Source organism: Xiphophorus hellerii, chromosome 16 (assembly GCF_003331165.1).
Source record: "Xiphophorus hellerii strain 12219 chromosome 16, Xiphophorus_hellerii-4.1, whole genome shotgun sequence".
NCBI lineage: Eukaryota > Metazoa > Chordata > Actinopteri > Cyprinodontiformes > Poeciliidae > Xiphophorus > Xiphophorus hellerii.
The window spans coordinates 17,600,845-17,621,106 of record NC_045687.1 but is presented as its reverse complement, the minus strand read 5'-3'; the positions used below and the strand labels follow the sequence as shown (position 1 = coordinate 17,621,106).

Below are 20,262 nucleotides of genomic sequence, written 5' to 3'. Positions count from 1 at the left end.
CGGCTTGTACCGACTTTGGCTGTGCATTTGGTACCAACATCTGGATTGATCCTCACAAAGAATCTTTTAACAGAAATAAAATATATTAATTGTATTTTTTAATGAAGACGTACAATACAGCAATCAGCTATGGTTCTTCATCATCAGTCAAACTGTCATTAAATTTAATTCATAAATGGCTTGGTGTAGAGTACTTGCCATTGTATCATCTCCAGCGTGGTGGATGCTGACTCCTGATACTCCAGATTGAAGACATAATATGACCCAAAAAAGACAGCAAGGACGCTGGCAAAGTCATGTAGTTGCTCAGGCTGGAAAAATACCTTCTCCTCCATACTGACCATCCACCGGGTTGCAGACATCGAGCTATTTCCTAAAATAGACAAACCCTTGTCAGGCTAACGCTAGTGAGTAAAAGTACAGACTACCATAACAATTACATACATTGCTACGAAAAAATTATAGTGATAGAAAATATTCCTCTTACCAAGCATGATTACCCTTGGTGTAGTGGGTAAGGTCATTTCCATTTCAACAGACATCTTGGTGGAAGATACCTTTAAAACATAAAAGGAATACTCTCTTAAATATGAATTACTGGTAGTAATTTATATTTAAAGGGCCAGTTCACCCAGATTACAACAGGTTTTTGAGAACCTCATCCCGGAGACTAGACTAGACTTTACCCCTACATCCTGCTACCACTCTGAAACAGCGGATGTGAATGACAGTTTGTGGGGCTAAATGCATTTTTTAAAGCATTACATTCCACAAGTGTTCAGTCTGACTTCTGCTATGGCGGTGACTCCTGTGCATGTGGGACCTGAATGCAGAAAATGTTCTGAAGGAAGCAGGACATTGCTCTATTCCACATGCAAACCGATAATTAGCTGTGTGTTGATGTTTCTTCACATGACTACAAAATTCTGTAAATTCTGAAGTACAAATGCTGCAGAATTTACACCTGTACATAGTTGCACCTGTTAGTACTGACTTAACCTTAAATTTGCAGGAGCATGGTTTAAACATGTGAACAGTCCTTATATGTAACCAGGGTTGGAAATTAACTTTTTTGTCCACCTGCCACTGTGGCTGAACAAACTCAAAAAATAACAGAAACTACTTTAATTTTTTTCACCTTTGTCCTCATTTACAGACTCTTATACACTATGTTGGAGATGTAATGGTACTTTTGCAGGCTAACCAGCTGTAGCAAGCTCAAAGTTATAGATTAGGTTAGCTGCTCCTCTACATTTCCAGACTATTTTGTGGCTTCAAATATGTTTGAAGAGCTGTCTTTTTACCTGTTGTCTTGTCTTTTGAAGAGATGAAGCTATGTTAGCAGTCAGCAGGACAGAACTGCACAGCCACTTGGAGGGAAAAAGCTTGGGAGTTAAAACAAAAATCATCTGAAGAAAAGAAAAAAAAAGAACAATGTTAGAAATTCATCCTTGCTGACCTACGTAGCTAATCTGCACTTTTAACATTTGCAAGATCATGGTTTAAACAAATGAACAGTCATTAGATGTAAAAAAAAAAAGAGAAGGGGGGATCAATTATCAGTTAAGGTTATATTGTTCGACAAAGGATGTAGCAACAATGCTAACAGACACTCAGCACTGAGCTCATCTCAACCTAAAGCCGCCCGAGGAAGATTAAGCGGCAAAAGTCAAGCTAAAACCTTCAACGGTAAAATTAGCACCTTAGCTAACGTTAATTCCGAACCAGCTCAAAAAATAACAACATCATATTTTCCTTTCTTTCACCTCATTTACAGACACGTAACTTATAACGTTGCAATATGCCAGTTATATAAAACACCAGAGTTAGTAACGTAAAGATAACGTTATTTTACCAGGCTAACCAGCACAAACCAGCTCATGCTATAATGCTAAGTTATAGCATGATGCTATAAGTTACGTTAACTCCATCTAAAATGTACATTTCCAGACTAGGCTTTGGCTTCAAACAGTTTTCTAAGAAGTGTTTTTTTACCTGTCTTGAAGAGCTGAAGCAGTGTGAGCCCACAGCACGGAGACAGAGCTGCACTTGCACTTGGAGAGAAAAAGCTTCGGAGTTTAAAACAAACGTCATCAGAAAACAGTTGGAAGCGAAGCCACGCTTGATGACGTAGCTAGATAAACTGCATATTAATATTAGCTAGGATGTGAAAAAAACAAAAGTACATGCTCTCTTTCTGCCTTAAAAATATGTTAACCACTAAAGGAGTAAAAATACAGAAACAGGGAACCACGATGAAGCAGCTATGATGACCGTTGGAAATCAAATATAATTCTTACTGTATATTATAAGTACAGTACCACTACTGTAATGTGTAAACAGTAAATTACTGCAACTTCAAAACATACAGTAAGTTACTGTAATACTATGTACTATACCCATAATGCAATGCAAACTACAATAACTACTTGTAAAGATGTCTTATGGTATGGTGACCAAACGTACGTATTTCCCGGGACATGTCCGTATTTCACGTCCTGTCCCGGGCGTCCCGGGTTTTTTTTTTTAGAAAGTGAGGAAATGTCCTGTTTTTTAAATTTCCTTCATTGGACCATTATATTTACAGGCACTAGGACACTGCGCACGGCCCTGCGTGTGACGTAATCCCTGAGCCGCGTCAGTGCGGGCAGCCCTGTTCTTAATCAGAAGATAGATAGCGTGGCTGTCAGTACGAAAACAACATACGAAAGCGCAAATGTATGTTTACCTACTATTTACAAAAGAGTTTCCCCGCTTTCAGACCCCCCCACCCCCCTCGCTACAACGTGTCCTGGTTTTCCCAACTGAAAATATATATATATGGTCACCCTATTTATGGTAGTTTTACTGGGCATTTTGTGGTATTTAACTGTAAAAAATACAGCAAAGGCTAACAGTGTATGATGACCGTTGGGAATCAAATATAATTCTTACTGTATATTATAAGTACAGTACCACTACTGTAATGTGTAAACAGTAAATTACTGCAAATTCAAAACATACAGTAAGTTACTGTAATACTATGTACTATACCCATAATGCAATGCAAATTACAGTAACTACTTGTAAAGATGTCTTATGGTAGTTTTACTGGGCATTTTGTGGTATTTAGCTGTAGAAAATACAGCAAAGGATAACAGTGTATCTTAAAAGACATGAGGAAGACCTGCCCTGCAGAAAAAGGTGGTTCAGGTAATCTGATGACAATATATTTAGTTTTAAAAAGAGTTTTAAAAAAAGACTTAAAACCATGTATATTTTTTTGATCCACTTCACAATAGAGTACTGCTTTGTGGTGACCCACATCATAAAATCCACTGTCAAATAATAGCTTTATGGGTGTAACGTGGCAAAATGTGAAAAAACATCAAGGGTATGAATCCTTCTGCAAGGCACTCAGTGCAGGATTACTATCATATTCCATTTCCTCCTTCCCCAGATCCTGCACTCTTTCTGAACCTTCATCCCCTGCTTCTGACTTTCCATCCCCTTTTCATCTCTTTAATTTCCTCTTGTCTGCCTCTAACTGAACGTCTCTCTTCCTCCCTTCCCAGCCCTTTCTCTTTTCACATGTGAGGAAACACTTTCCCCACAAAACCTCAAATACAATCACGCACACACACAAATTCATTTCCTAGAGTCACTCAGTTAAAGCAGAACTACTGCTTGGTTAAGCCATCACTGGATTGTGTCCTCGTATACCGCCGTTACGCACTCACGCACAGCTCCCGAGCCCAGATCCAACCAGAGACCACACCCTGCTTTAGGTCTCAAGCCCTCCCACACGCGCTCGCGACAGCCGGGGTCAGAGAGCGCGAGCCTATTGGACTTTTTTTGGGGGTCTGTTTTTGAGGAGGGGGCTTCGAGTGAAGATTCCTGCTGTGTGTAGTTTTCTTTCTCTAACACGTCTATTTCCTTCTTTTCTGGGAACTTCACACATATTTGCTTCCTGCACGTCCCAAACTCGGTGAGTAAACTTAAAATTGGTTATGTTTGTTTCACTGAAATGTTGAGCAAACCTTTGCGTGCAATTCTCAGTTTATTCAGATATAAAGTTGAGTTTTTCCATTTCTGTGAGAGAAACCTGCGCCCTAAACTTAGTGCTCCATCTATTTTGGAAAGGTTTATTGACATGTTTTGACTCTTGAAAAGTCCCTTTCTGTCGCATTTCGCCCGCGGATATTTTTGCCAAGCTCGTAACTGAGGCGCTCAAGATGAAAGGGGCGTTGTCAGTGAGTGTGTGTCTTTTAGGGAAACGTAGCCCAAAGTGAATGAATGTTTGGTGCGTTGGGAAGGAAAGCTTTTTTTTTTTTTCTTAAGTTGATGCAGGGAATTTGCAGGTTCCCCAGCAACTCAAAGTGGCAGAGGTTTCGCTTTTTTTAAATTTTAGATTAGTTTAATCAAAAATAGTTCGTTTTCAAACTTTCTAAGTTTATTCTTATGACACTTTTAAAACATTGTTTTGTCCAAAGTATCCACAATTGAAATAACCAATAACGCAATCAGCAAATATAAACTACAGTGGAATAACTGCAAAATACATCAGGATACAATAACTCTTAAAACAACACGATGATGCACAATAAAATAAATATGATTTTATTTCATTCATTATTTTAGGGGCTTGTTAAGTAAGATGCCAGTTTAACTCCGGCGGTTAATGCCCTACTCATGATTAGTGACTAGTGAAATTATCACAAGCAAAAATAAGTTACATAAAAGACCCATATATAATGGAGTTGCTTTTACAATGTGTCCTAATGCATAACAGTGCATGTCTTACACTTTGTGTCAGTCCATCGCTATTGCAGTCTCCCGTTACGTAGGGCGCCCTCTTGTGGATAAAACTACCAATATGTATTTGAGACAAGGGGGGGACACTTATTTAGTTTGGAGAGATAGTCTCTGTAAAGCTAAATGTTGCTTTAATGTTATATGTTGTTGACATAAACCAAGATGAAATTCTCATACAATAACATTGACTAAATTTAGCATGATTTACACGAATCTAATCACGTTTTTGAGACAGTGAGACAGTAGGTTTCCCTCTGTTTTGTTAACACAAAGTAGTATATTGTTTGTTACTGTTATAATGACATTATTTATAGTATTTCTTTATTGTTAATAGAATTTTGAAACAGAAAATTTAAATGAACAACTGAATTTAGTAGCAGAATGTCATTCCTTTATACTATTCTGCTAATCACAGACTACACTCATCTAACAAGCAGAGGAGTAACTGATGGGGTACCTGCAATGAACTGCAGGTAAAAAAGATGGGTGAGACGTCCTTCATGTCCCACCCATGAAGGACGTTTCACTGAGCTGTACATCAACTTTATGGTTAGGGAAGATGTACTGATGTCACATTGACTTAGAGGCAGATAAACATCACTACTTGTGATCAACACGAGACTTACTAGTGCCTTACATTTTCCGTCACACTAGAATGACGTCTCTCTAAGCATTTGGGTTTAACCTTGTCTGTTCAGTGAGAGTTCAACTGGAAGTAACGCTCTCCTACATCGCAGTGGACCGCGCGCGCCGACCCGTGTTGTGCCACCCAGTAGAAATGAGTCATTAGTTTTCTTCCCGTGGTTGTTTTTATTTTTTATGACTGGAAATATTCCAAACTGGCGACTTTGTCATTTTTGTGAGACTCTGAAAGGTGTAAGAGCCTTTTGGCCAGTTGGCCTGCAGTGCAGAGCAACAGGTGGGAGACAAAAATCTGGTACCTCTGAAACCTTCTCCGGTATATCATTAGACAGACTTTAAAGTGAACTAATGGTTTGATTAAAAATTGGATTGATTCAAAACTATTTACCTTCTGATTGCTCACTGTCCTGACTTGTACCTTAATTTAAGTTTGGTTGCAAATACATGCAGATATTTTGGAAATTTCAGTGTGCACTTCAGCAACTTATGTAGAAAAATAAGATTGCTCAATTTAGACCTGTTAACTCCAGATGTGCAGTTTCACACTGACACTGAACAGTGTTGGTTTACCTTTACAAGAAACAACTCAAGCTTTCCTTAGATGGAAGAATAACTCAAGCAACCAATGAACATCACCTCAAAATCCAGAAAAAAACACTTTACCCAACAGTTTACTTGCATTTGCATCTTATTAAATTAAGTAAGTGTTCAGTCCCAATTCTGTGGGTCATACTTGTTTTTTCTTAAACACTTTCTCCTTAGCCTCTGAACCAGACAGCTTCAAAATGTGAGTCCAGTTCATCGTACTGTAAATGGTGCTCCTAGTGATCCCAACCTATTTGAGATAATTTAAAGCTTCACCTGTGTAGTTATGGACAGATCTATCACCTGTCCCTTTATCATCCTCACCCATAAGACGAGACATTGCATATTTCTTCCATCTCTGAATAATCGCTCTCAACAAGATTCTTACTCTCAAAGGCGTCCATTGTGGTGGGAGGTGTTGGCATGTGAGTGCATCTGATAAGAGAAAGGTGTGAATGTGACAAATGGGACATTAAACACCCAGGTATGTAGAAGGTTGTATCCTGGACTGACAGATATATAGCCTCCGAACAAGTGTAGAGCATTTAGGGGAAGAACAAAGGCAGACAATGGGGGGATAATAAACAGGTGGGGATGGAGATGAAAGTAGAGTTCTTCTTTCTGTCTCACTATGCCATGTGAAAGTCATTACTCAAGGCTGTCACATGAGGAATGTAGGGGAAAAAGACACAGGCACATAAAAGTCTTGTTGGCAATCGACATGAAGGAATTCCTATGTCAGAGGGAGGTCTAAGCAGAGGAGGAAAACAGTTGTGTGTATTTATGTGTGTGGATTGTTTTTTAGGCACCTTTGCAGCCATCAAGACTGCAACAGCTACATTACTCTAGTATTTACAGATCTACGCCATGTAAAATATTTTAGCGCTTTTAAAAGACTGTGTTTTATTTACGTGCATATACAGACGCATCGCATATTGCTGGCTGTTGTTGTATAAATTAAAAAAGAGCTTTGGCTGTACTTGTCTTTTAGAGTGACACGGTTGATTCTTAATCAGCTGTTAATCTGTTCAGTCACTGCATGCTAGCTGTTTGTGGCGGTGGCTCTTGCATGCATGGTGCCGTAGGCCAGTGACTCCTTCTGCTGCCCTCCAACCAATTAAAATGCAGGAACTTATCTGAGGCTCTGGGTTGGGATAAAATGTGGTGCATTGCCATCTACATCCTCTTTGAAATGCCACCCTGAGCAACTGCCTGTATGGCTTATATCAAAAATTGCCACTGACTGTTAGTATTTACATACAGCTCATTTCTTTGTAATGTATTAGTAAATAAATAAGCTTTGATTAAATTTCCCTAATTTTGTAATAAGAAATAATTAATAATATGAAAACAGGGAGAAACCTTTAGAATAATAATCAATCCTGTTTGGCTTGGTTGGTTCTTAAAAATTCTCTGTTAATACTTGATCAATTGAAGTATTAATTGGTTATGCTTCTCGATTTTTTTTAACTTCGTCCTGTACTGTCTGGAAGCTGGAGCCTAAAGGTTAAAGGTCTTGTTTACTGTTTATTGTATGAAGATTAAACATTAAAGATCAAGAAGTAAACCAGTTGTCCTTACTGAAAATAAACGAGGAGCGGAGTGAGGTTTCTGTTGAGGCTACATCCAGAAAAAGAAAATAAATGGAAAGCCAAAGTGTTTTTCCCATCGCTCTATTGCACATTAAGACTTCTTAAAAAGTGGTAAAATACCATTAAAGATCGTACATCTAGAGGCATTACATGCATTTTTTACCACTAAGTTTTCACATATTTTATTTATATATGTAATCTCAATCATAAAATTAAACATGGAGACTCCTTTTTTCTACATTTATAGTACTAATGAAGTCTGGATATGTACGGCAAGGCAAGTCTGAAAATAATGACTTTATATGTCTGGATACATGTGTAAAAAATAAAAATGAATTTGGAAAAATATTTTGATATTTAGACTTCATACATTACAATAAACTTTTGCAATCACACTTCATATATGTAGAAATATGAAGCACTGATGTGCTAGAACCTAGAGTTGTGAAATCTGCAGTTCCTAAACAAATTGAAAGAAGGTTCTTCACTTAACTAAGCTTCTCTTTTAATATGGCACAATCAAGTTGACATATTACGGAAAATTTGGTCTAGAAATTGGGCCTATCCTGTGGTCACATCCTCTGGATGGACTGTTAAATCTTTGTCCAGAGAAAAGTAAGTGTTTTACCATCTGTCATGCAGTTCAGAAAACCTTTTCCTCTAAGAAGAAGAGGCATATAAGAGCACTTATATGCCTCTTCTTCTCCGATAGTGGACTATTCCACGTAAAAGTGTTCGAAATTACACACATTAAACCGCTTTTATCTATAACTCTGCAGCTCTGTGTGTGTGTATATGCTTTCTTGCGAGCTTTTGTGTGTACTTCCAATCTAATCTGTATTAGCTTGTCAGAGATGGGAAGTGCCTTTTATATTTTATCTAACAATGCACCATGGCTGCTGATGTTATAAAAATGTACTGATGAAGATGAAAAATTGCACAGGTTATGTCTGAGAAAAAAACTGTTGAAATTGTAACCTTAATCTGTGGAAATATTTTTCAATTTTAATAATATTTCCACTTTAGCTGTATAATAGCCATTGCAGCCTTCTTTGCTCTGCCAGTGGATTCTAACGTTTAGAATGAGCTCTGTGTGGCATAAAGGTGAAACACTATAGAGCAGATGTTAGTTTCTAAAAGAAGCTAACGGGGCTGACTTGGAGTAACTGAGATTGATCAGTTTTACCTACGACTTGACAGCTCAGTTATAGTCCCAGTGAGTGCAGATAACAAAGTCAGCCCAGCAGGTAAATAACAAAGCAGCTTAATTATCTCAGAAACTTGTGTTTAACAGAAAGTGTGGTTCAGCACAGCCCACAGATTATAGCGTACTGTCACATTCTTGCGGTCACAGCTCGCTGCCTTGCTCTTTTGGATGTTGTAGTAGTTGCTGACTGTAACTCTGGTACTGTGTGTGTTATGGCCCTCAGAACTCTGAAGATTGTCACGTTTCTACTCATAATAACAATTCTGCTATTATTGTCGAGAAAATTGCTAAATATGCTAGTTTTATATCTAATCTAAGTTAATGCCTTAACTGCAAAGGCTAAAAAAGAAAACAAAAAACATGAGTGACCGGTTCTTGAGCAGGTGAATGAATGGTCATTTTCTTTCAAGTAGTCTCATGTTTGTTTCATTACTTTTATTCCTTAATAATAATAATAATAATAATAATAATAATAATAATAATAATAATAATAATAATAATAATGATTGATTCTGTAAGTGATTACTTCCAACATAATTGTTTCAGTTTTAATGTGTTGCAATGCTCAGACTAAATGTATTTTTTTATAACACATTAATTGCATCTCCTTCTATAAAGCATGCTGCCAAATCTCATTTAGCAAAAGAACTTACCCTGTTGATAGACGCGAACCGATTAGTTGTGTTTAACGAGACTGACATTTTTAAATCGTAATCACAGTTAAGTAGTCAACTACTCCTTTAAACGGTTCACTGTTTATGAGTTATTTTCCTTTTCTACACATATAAATGTGTTTTTTTTCTAGTTGGAGAGTAGTAATCTCTACTGTATCTTTGCTGAACTGCATTTTATGAAGTTATATAATTTTTAGTTACCTTACAATTTACAAAAATCTAAATTAGATTTATATTTCCCTTGATGGAAATTTTCACACTCCGTTGTTTGGCAACAGTTTGGATTAAACAACTTGGATAATTTTTAGTTTCCAAATTATTTATTGCTACCTAATAATCCTTAAAGTAATACAAATATCCTTTAAAAAAATCCCTTTATGTTAAATTGACCTAAAAGTTTGAAATCTACAAACACTGAATATAAAGCAAAAAAATTCAAAAGAATAACTTGAATGTATTTAAGGCTATATGCAAAACAGTTGTGATGGGGTTTTAAAAAAAATAATTTTAAAAAAGTTAAAAGAGAAAAATATTCTTTTGATCTTTTTATACCTCAGTCACTCATTTACATAGCAGGAGTGAGAGGAACACAGAGGAAGGACAGAGACAGGAAGAGTGGGACACTGAGAGAGACGGGGGAGTGAGACTCAGCAGCCCAGTTAAGTCTGTGGCTTTGTGTTTTATGAAAGGAGTAAAAAAAAAAGGACTTTAAAAGTCAGCATTTTCCACCAGGCAAGAGAATCCGCCGACATGCTCTCTCTCACACACACACACACACCCACCCACCCACACACGCCAACTTGTACTCAAATACTGAGTCCCCCAGCCTCCTATTATAAGGCTGAGTGGAGAGGAGGAATGGCTGCATGTGTGCCTGCTTGTAGTTGCATGTGTTAGCCCGTTCAATTGGTGGTTGAAGTTTATCTGTCTCTGTGGTTCTTTATATTTGGCTCCAAAAAGTCAGAGTTTCCAAACATCACATACAGCAACACTGTCTCATCCAGTACAAAATAAGCTCAGAAATTGTGCTCAAGTTAAAGTGACTTCCATTATAATTTATAATTTATGTTTGTCCCTTTCTTATTTCAGCTACACAACTTTATGGGCTACATGTAGAGTGGGTTTTGTAATTCAAAAGCTCTTTAAATAAGATCTAATTTCCACTTTTGTAACCCCCCCCCCCCTCGGTATCAAGCCCCCCCATATGCCCCCTGAAAAAATGTTATTTAGGGAAAAGACTAGCCTGCAGAAATCAGCACACATGAATCAAATGAATGGCTCATTATCAGGCCAGGTATTTCAGCCATTAGATTCAAGTGCATTGGATTAGGAATTGATTTAAAGTTCCACTCCAGTGGCTCATTAACACTGGGATTGGAGGCCTGTGATGTAAAACATGGAGGACAGTGGCAATTCAGGATTAACATGGTACATTTCAGCCCAAAGTGATAAATTTTGAATTAATGACCAAAATATACAAAAATTGCTCAGCATCATCATGACACTTGAAAATGGGAGGTCAGACATTTGTTTTTGTGTCATACAAATAGGACTTGGCATTTAAAGTTTACATTCTTAACATTTACATAATCATGCCAAGTCATTGACAGGCTTTGATGTCCACTCCACTCTATGTTGGTTATGCTGTTGAATCATCCAAACTCCTTCTTTTTTGGTTGTTTATTTTGGTTCTTGGTAAACCAAAAATGTGTGTGTGTTTACACTTGTAATGTCCTTCACCCTGCCCTCCAATGGAAATCGTTTTCGTCTCTTCCTGCCTCCTCTCTTTTCCTCCCCTGTTCCCTGACAATGACATAGCTGTTACAGATGCAACTGTGTTCGTGTAAAAGCTTTCCACCAAAGAATTTACCTGCTGCTTAGGTAAGCTTTGGAGGCCAATGGTGTAGTTATTTAGTTTGTTCTTTAGCTTGTCAGATTCGTGTGACGCCATCAGGCTTTTAAGGAAATTAGGCTCAAACCAGAGTTTGTGGTACCCAGAGTGGTAGTTTATGAATTAGGACAGTTGCCCAGGCAGCATTAGAAAAGGGCAGGGCAAGCAAACTCAAGATAAAACTATAACTTATCTCTCAGTTGCATTTTGTATTGCTTTTATACCTGTGCTGCCAATTGGGAGTTGTCACCTTTTACTTGCTGCTGCTGGAAAAAACGACGATTTTACATGCTTTGTGCTGAAGTGCAATGCACTTTTTCCTGACCCAGAATGGAATGCTTTCCTCTTTTTTTAATTGGTTTGGGGACATCAGAAGGAGGGGCATTTGCTATTCATGACAGAACTGGAACATCTGGCTCCAGACAAAGGAAATGAGATAAAGAATTAAGTTAATAAAATGTAGAGCTTTGTAGCCTTCTATTCTTGAATTATTCCCATGTGAAAACACACATATAAAATAGCCCATCGCTCATTACCAATGCTGTTGATTCCCCCCAATTCAAAGTGGGAGGTCCTATTCCACGCCACATCCCACAGCCACATGCACGACTGGCACACAAATACGACGGTTGGCTTCCTGTTGGCGGAGAGAGGTTGTTTTTATTGTAGCTCTATTTTGGCAGACGAGACTAATTCCACTACTGTCTGGCTCTGTGTTTTTGAGTGTGTGTCTGAGTTTCACACATGTGCCTTTAATTTTGTTTGGGTCTCTGCCTCCACAGCTTCCAAGTGTTATTGGGAGGCTGTTCCTGACGTCAGATTGTGTAAACTTGTCCGGCATAATTGACAGAGTTTGATGTGAGACACAATACACAGAAGACAGACAGTAGTTGTGATCGTTATATTTATGAGGTGCTTAATATACAGCCATGTAATGTTTTTAACCCACCTATATGCTTAAAGCTATTCCAAAACAAGCTGATACAACATCGACTGGAGACGGAGCGACTGGTTCCCTTCCTCCTTCCCACCTCCTTCTCTGCTCCCCCACTCATTCACAGGATTTACACGATACCTATGAAGAAATGTCTTCTGGACCAGAGTTTCTTAAATTTACAGATGGAATGAATCAACAGGTTTGCCTTGGCACATCTCTCCTTAGCGTTCACGTAGCAGACCTCACTTCATTTAAGCCACCTGCCTCTGACTTCCCAGAGGATCCATCACTCTGCGTTTCTGAGGTCTGAGGCCGGCGCCCAGATATTATCTTTACACCCGTCTTATCAATCAAATTCTCTTAAATACCAGATCTCTCTGTGCTAAAGCTCTATTAATTAATGATTTCATCACTGAGCATAATATTGATGTTATGTTTCTGACAGAAACATGGTTGAATGACAATAATGAACTGATCGTACTAATAGAATCTGCGCCTCCTAACTACAATTTCTTAAGTGAGAATAGAAAACATAAAAAAGGAGGAGGCGTGGCTTCAATATTTAAGAATCCTATAAATAGTAGTAAAATTTCCTTGGGTCACTTCACCTGTTTTGAGTATCTTGGAATTGAGGCTAAAGGCCACAAACGAACTTTGACACTAACTTTATACAAAAGTCCAGCATACGTGGAAAATTTCTTTACTGACTTGAATGAGCTTCTATCTCTCATATGTATTGATTATGATTGTTTAATAATTGTCGGTGATTTCAACATTCATGTTGACAACTCCCAAGACAGAGGGGCAAAAAAGCTCTCTAATATTTTAGAGACTTTTGGTCTAACAACATGTCAAACAAGCAACACACACTCAAGGACACACACTGGACCTGGTTATCAGTAAGGGTGTGAATATTTCCAATGTCTCTGTAACTGATGTCGCCCTGTCGGATCACTTCGCTGTTATCTTTGAAAGTTCTTTATCTTTTAACCCACTTGGACAAACAGCAACCATCACAAAACGTTCTCTCACAGAAAACACAGCAGAAACATTTAATCAAATCTACTCTTCTTCCTCACCCTTAAGCTGTAATGACGTAGATAACTCGGTAAATGATTTTCAGTCTAAAGTCTCAGATATTATTGATTCCATTGCCCCAATTAAAATGAAGGTTGTGTCTGGTAGGAAGAAATCTCCATGGAGAAATACACAAACAGTTAGATCTGCAAGACAACTCTGCCGTAGGGCAGAACGAAACTGGCGTAAAACTCAACTTCACGTTTATTATGACATCTATAAAGAAAGAAAGAAAGGTTTTCATGCTCACCACAGCACAGAAACTGCCCTAGTAAACTTGTTCAATGACACCCATATAAATACGGACTGTGGGAGAACCACAGTGCTGGTTCTGTTGGACATTTTACTGAATCGACTGGAGAGTTGGGTCGGACTCTCCAGTCTAGTGCTAAACTGGTTTGAATCTTACATGAAGAACAGGGATTTCTTTGTTTCAATTGGAAACTTCTCATCAAAGAGGTCAAAGGTCACATGTGGGGTACCCCAAGGTTCAATCCTAGGACCCCTCTTATTCAATATTTATGTGCTCCCACTAGCTCAGGTTATAACAGGAAATAATATTAGCTACCATAACTATGCAGATGACACACAGCTCTACATTACGATGTCACCAGGTGACTCAGAGCCCATCCAATCACTGAACAGATGCTTAGAACAGATAAATGTGTGGATGTGCCAAAACTTTCTCCAGCTGAACAGAAACAAAACTGAAGTTATTATTTTTGGACCTAGAGTCAACGCACAGCTTCAGTTATTACAACTAAAAACCAGCGATCAGGCCCGAAACCTGGGAGTAGTGATGGACTCTGACCTGAACCTCAAGAGCCACATAAAGACAGTTACAAAGTCGGCCCTTTATCACTTGAAGAACATTTCCAGGATTAAAGGACTAATGTCTCAGCCAGATCTAGAGAAACTCATCCATGCATTCATCTTCAGTCGTATTGATTATTGCAACAGCGTCTTCACAGGTCTGTCCAACAAATCAATCAAACAGCTGCAGCTGATCCAGAATGCTGCTGCTCGCGTTCTCACTAAAACCAGGAAGATAGAGCACATAACACCAGTTTTAAAGTCCCTACACTGGCTCCCTGTAGCCCAAAGAATAGACTTTAAAATACTGTTGTTAGTTTGTAAATCACTGAACGGCTTAGCACCACAATACATTAAAGATCTGCTGTTGTTGTATGAACCTTCCAGACCTCTCAGGTCTTCCGGTTCTGGTCTGCTCTGCATCCCCAGAACCAGAACCAAACGAGGAGAAGCAGCATTCAGCATCTATGCACCACAAATTCGAAACAAACTTCCAGAAAACTGTAAAACAGCTGAAACACTGACTTTTTTAAAATCTCGACTAAAATCCCACCTGTTTAGGATTGTATTTGAAACGTAATCAATTACAAATTTATTGATGGAACTTGACTTAATGTCATGTTTTGATTGTTGATTCTATCTTGCATTGTGTATCTGTGTTTGATATGAGGTAAAGCACGTTGAAATGCCTTGCTGCTGAAATGTGCTATACAGATAAAATTTGATTTGATTTGATTTGATTTAAAGGAATGCTATAAAATTGACCAAAGTTAGTGAATATACTTGTCCAAAATAGGAACTGTCCAGTGAGGAACTGTCCTCACTGGACAGGAAAGACTGGATGAAATATTATTCCCAACAGATATGAACATAAACAGCTCCTCTGCAGAGCTCAGCCCCTTTCAGTAGCTTCATTTATAAGGTCACTTGTCTGGCACAAATTTAACAACATAAATGACAGATCTCTTATTTGGTTACATAATCAGTTCATGATTAAATAAATGCAGTGAATCTTAGCATTGTTCATACCATAATCAGATTTAGTTAATACTCTACTCAGTAATCTGAGGAAAATATGATCTAATTAGCATTACAGCAATCAAAGCCTTCTTATAATTGCTGACCAGCTTTTTGCCTCGCAACATAGATTTATTCTGTCCGTCATATAGCTAGAGACGGCTCCTGTCACTCTGACACTTTCTGTGACGTGTTATATAGGAATTATAGAAACAGCACTGCTTCAGTTTTGAAACCGAAACTTTTTAAATCCTTGGTACAACTTGGCCTGTGTCAATGCTCAACACTGGACTTCTAAAAGGTGTTCAGATCAGTATCACATTTTCCCAGAGGTTATAGATAGATAGCTTTCAAGTAGGGATGCACTGATAAACTGGCCACGAGTTCTTTAATTTTGGGAGATCGGCCAATGCTTACATGTGAAGATAATATTATCCACTGAGTTTTTTTTTTGCTCCGTCATCAGAGAGGGTGGACTGACAGATCCACCCACCAGGTCATGTCTGCACATTTGCAGCTAATAATACTAAGGCCCCTGTTTCCAACTCGCCAATTTTCTTGCTATAAGTAGCAACATTTCAGACCAAAAAATTGGTATTGGCAGGTCAAAAAGCCAGGACTCCTTATACTATAAGGAGGAGCTGTTTAAAGTTTACCACAAGCAATGTAGGGGACACAGAAAATGTGGAAAAGACATTATGTAACTTTTATGTAAGAGTAATACCTGTGGAGGGTTCACAAACATATGAAGTTTAATGGTTGCACTGTGACAAATTGTATTAATACTATATTACTATAATATATTATAAGAATATAATAAGATAGTTTAAGCTTCAGTACAGCTATAGCTTCTTGTATGGATTAAAAGGAAATAAAAATAGAGAATTTATATCTAAATGACTGATGACACGTGTGTTATGCTGATTTCTATAGCCAAATGCTGTGGTCTTTTACTTTTGTTATAATGACACAGATACCGAGGGGACTCTTCAAGGAACAAACGGAAGAATAATCTGTGATCTGAAACTACACGTTGTCTGCACTTCATTTATAATTTGTAGATTCAATTTGACTGAGTTTAAGAGTTGTTCTGCATATACATTTCATACTGTTGTCCACCGTAGTACAGAATTGTGTATCTAGAGTTTTTGGTTCTGTCAACAAGTCATTGTCTGAATTAAAGCCTTGAAATAAACACTCCCACTCTACAGATGTATATACTAACAAGCTTAGCATCTCAGACACAGGCTCAGAAGCAGACACAACACAAACATTTCTCTGTAATTTCAAGGGAGACTTTGAGACGACAATTTTTTTTTTTTTTGTTTTAGTACCACAGCATTTTTCTCAGAAGTTTGCAAAAGCTGAATGTTGGGAATTGGCTCCAGATGTGTTGAAAGCTATGCACATTAATGCTACTTTCTTCACCTCTCATTTAGTTTAAAGTTAGCACACATAAAAATACATAATGGTTGAATTTATTCTTATCTGTTGTCTGTAAGAAAAATCTAAATTCCTTTCAGGAGTTTCTCATGAATTTTTGTGAAAGTGGCCTACAGTGAGAATCTATATTTCACAGTAATTGTTCATATAACTACAGAAATGAATCTTTACAGGGGTTTTTTTCACCTCTGACAGATTTTGATCCAGTCTTCACCCTCATCCAGCAGCCCAGCCTGTGTGCCCTAAAGCACAAGCATTCAGAAGTAGCCCTACCCGAAGCATCAACATACATCTTACAGTTTCCAGCCAGTGAAGAACCAACCAGCTCCTGCAACAACCAGCTGGAAACCAAGGAGACGGACACTGTGCACTAGAGCGTCAGACTAACAGGGGCAGCCATGTTGATCATCTTAGCCTTCATCATCCTCTTTCACCTGGCTTCAGCCATCTTGCTGTTTGTTGCTACAATTCACAATGTAAGCACAGTCTAATGATCTATATATGTCTTCCACACGCAGCGTTTCAAGATATGCTTTTTAATCTTGTCAACCTATCCCTCCCTGATAAAGGCATGGTGGGTGGCGGCGTCACCTACCAGTCATGAAGTAATCTATGCCGACTTGTGGTACTCCTGTAACAGCACCTGCTACCCCGTGGTGAACAGTCACTCTACCGAAGGTGATAATATAAAATACTAACTCTGTGTTCCTAACACATGTTTGAGCTGTTTGAATTTAAAGCTCATTTTCACTTTTTTTCCCCCTCAGTTTATCTACAGGCAGTTCAGGCTGCGATCATCCTGGCAACCATTTTGTGCTGCGTCAGCTTCTTTGTCTTCATGCTTCAGCTGTTCAGCATCAAACAGGGAGAGAGATTCATTTTCACAGCTATTATCCAGTTGCTTGCCTGTACGTAAAACACACATGCTATCCCTTTACCAATGTGATGTTGTCGACTGCAATTTGCTACCACTGTTGGGTGTTGCTACCACATAAAACCAGAAGTGGGATAAGATCCACTTCTTGCCACTAAATGAAATCTAGTACAGTCAGTAAATATGCATGATAAATTTATAGAATAGAATCCACTTGTGTGAAATGTATTATTTAGTATTCAGTGTGAATACCTTATCAATTCACATGCAGTTGTGCAAAATGTTAAGATGTATAGAATAATTCTGGAAAAAACGGACATTTGCTGTTAATCTTAAATAAAAAGCAACACGATGTGTTATTAGTTTCTTAAAAAAGCAATCTGAGTACTATTTTACACTTCGAAACTACATACTTGATTTTCCTGCAGTAAATTTGTACACTCACAAATGCATCATGAACATTCACTGAAGTCCCTGCTAGCTGACTTGTAACTTTTACTTTTTGTCTCTTCCTTCCAGCTCTATGTGTGATGACCTCTGCGTCCATCTACACAGCTCAGCATGAGAACTTCCATGCAGCCAGTCTCAAATCTGGCTCCTACGGTTCCTCTTACATCGTGGCATGGGTTAGCTTTCCCATGACTCTCATCAGCGGCCTTATGTACCTGGTGCTCAGGAAACGCAAATAGATGTGACAGGCAAGCAACAACATAGATAGGATTTTTGGATGTTCATGCATAACAACAAAGGGGCATTTTCACATTTTCTCTCCATCAGGTTTTTAGTATTTACATCTGGAACTTAAATCCCTGTCAGCAGCTTTTCCTAACACATTGTTTTCTTTATTTGCTCTTTTGCCAACCAATTCCAACAATTTTCACAAAAAGAAAAGTGTAAAAATTTCTTTGACTGTGACGAAAGGATTTACCAAAGGGCCCATATTTTCAATAAATTGCAACATTTTTGTGTACATATTTGAAGTGTATGTTTAATTCAGTTTAGGTTTTAGCAGTAGAAATAAATAATATATATTACTCAAAGCATAAAAGAAGTGTAGTGAAGTCATAGCGAAAGTGTCACATGTAGGATTTTGACGCTTGGTTTGTATTCTTTTTATGCTAATTTGTGATTTCTTAAAGAAAGATGGACCAGTGATGTAATGTGTTATTTGGGATTATAATTGAACGAAACAGACAAACTTGAAATATGAATGAAGATTTTCTTTGTTACTGACTTTTGTCATAGCTTCTCTGAAAAGCTATTTGTTGTTCTAAACCACTGTTTGTCATGTATTTTTAGATACTGAAGATGTTTGAAGTAAGAAACGTTTGTCGGTTCTTCCCTTCTGGTCAAGCTATTTCCCTTTCAGAACAATATATTTCATTTATGCTTATTAACCGATACATGTATCAAGCTGTTTATGTTTGAACATTCAAAGCAAGCAATTGGAAATTTCTTGAAAATGTTCAAATTGGCCATCAGTGATTTATTGCGCTAATTTGTAATAGAAAAACTGGATGGAGTTTAGACCACATAGTCTAGGGAAGACTAAAATAAAGAGGACTGGGAGAATGGACATGCAAATGATTATGCTCTGCTGTCTCTAGCTGATACTTGAAAATTTAATGGAACAATATGTTGTAGGGCAAGAATGTGAATTCATTTTGTTTCATTTCTACACATTTGTTAAAATTACAGCAAATCTCAACACTGAACAAAATTTTTATTTTTATTTTTCAACTAAAAATCATAAACCTTAATTAATCAGATGTCTTACTGGTACCAAATTTGACCTGCCTTTGCCATGAATTGTCTCTCATTAGAACCACCATAAAAACACACAATTTCTTTCACCAGAAAAAGCTTTTTGAAGTATTAACTTGCGTTGCATTTCATATTGTTATATTTAACTTTTTAAGAGCTTATGTTAAACACAATTGTCGGTGTATAGAGTTTTCTTTTTCTGTTTCCTGTACATGTGTAGTGCTGCAGAGCACTGTTTGCTGTTTTTATTCCGGTTTGTTTGTCATGTGGTTGTTTTTGACCTCAGTTGCAACATCTCTCTATTGGACATCATGTTGTGTTTTTATGTATCACATAAAACTCTACTGACACCCAGTGGACAGTTTGGGAACTGCAACATTGTTTTTAAGGATACAGATATTTGCCCTTTCATCTTTTGAATATAAATTTTAATAAATGTTAATATTAATTCATATTACGTATTGATATGTTTGTTGTTCTCTGCTTTCCTGACTTTGGTTTGAACACCTGACCTACATTAAAACTACAAGCAAAAATGGGAAAATGGAGGCAGGATTACAATTTTTCATTAGGCAATAAGAAATCTGAATAAACAATGATCACATGTGGGGTTCCTTAAGGCTCTGTTCTTGGACTTATTTTATTCTGTATCTGTAAACTTAGTAGTGTAACAACATCTCTTACCATTACCCTATGCTGATGACAAGTTTCTATATTTCATAATTATTATAAATAATTGTTTGATCCTGTATTCCTTTATTTGTACTTTTTTGTGAGGTCTCCTTAAGTTTTAGAAAGGCACCCTCAAATAACAAAATGCTTATTTCTGTTTCACACAGTCAGATTCTCCTACAGCTACAGTAATAATTGCGACCATAACACCATTGAGTGGAATTTCCTCCAGTCCTATTTGAAAAAAAGAAGTCTCAATGAGACAATGTAGACAATCCCA

At 37.7% G+C, this 20,262-nt stretch overlaps 1 protein-coding gene across 2 annotated transcripts; it reads left to right on the top strand.

Annotated features, from left to right (window-relative positions):
• The first annotated feature begins 3,670 nt into the window (after window positions 1–3,670).
• On the top strand, window positions 3,671–19,914 carry emp2 (epithelial membrane protein 2). 2 transcript variants are annotated; one of them, XM_032588259.1, is made up of 5 exons: window positions 3,671–3,967; window positions 16,868–17,148; window positions 17,242–17,350; window positions 17,440–17,580; window positions 18,066–19,914. In XM_032588259.1, the coding sequence occupies exons 2-5, from the start codon at window positions 17,071–17,073 to the stop codon at window positions 18,233–18,235; spliced, it is 498 nt and encodes a 165-aa protein (XP_032444150.1). In that variant the 5' UTR covers window positions 3,671–3,967; window positions 16,868–17,070; the 3' UTR covers window positions 18,236–19,914. The 2 variants fall into 2 exon arrangements, with proteins under 2 accessions (XP_032444150.1, XP_032444152.1); XM_032588261.1 differs by having other exon boundaries at window positions 16,846–17,148.
• The last annotated feature ends 348 nt before the right edge of the window (window positions 19,915–20,262 follow it).

Coding starts and splice junctions, on each gene's coding strand:
- emp2 (XM_032588259.1), top strand. CDS start 17,071: ATGTTGATCATCTTAGCCTTCATCATCCTCTTTCACCTGGCTTCAGCC. Junction 17,351..17,439: donor GAACAGTCACTCTACCGAAG/GTGATAATATAA, acceptor TTTCCCCCTCAG/TTTATCTACAGGCAGTTCAG. Junction 17,581..18,065: donor TATTATCCAGTTGCTTGCCT/GTACGTAAAACA, acceptor TCTTCCTTCCAG/CTCTATGTGTGATGACCTCT.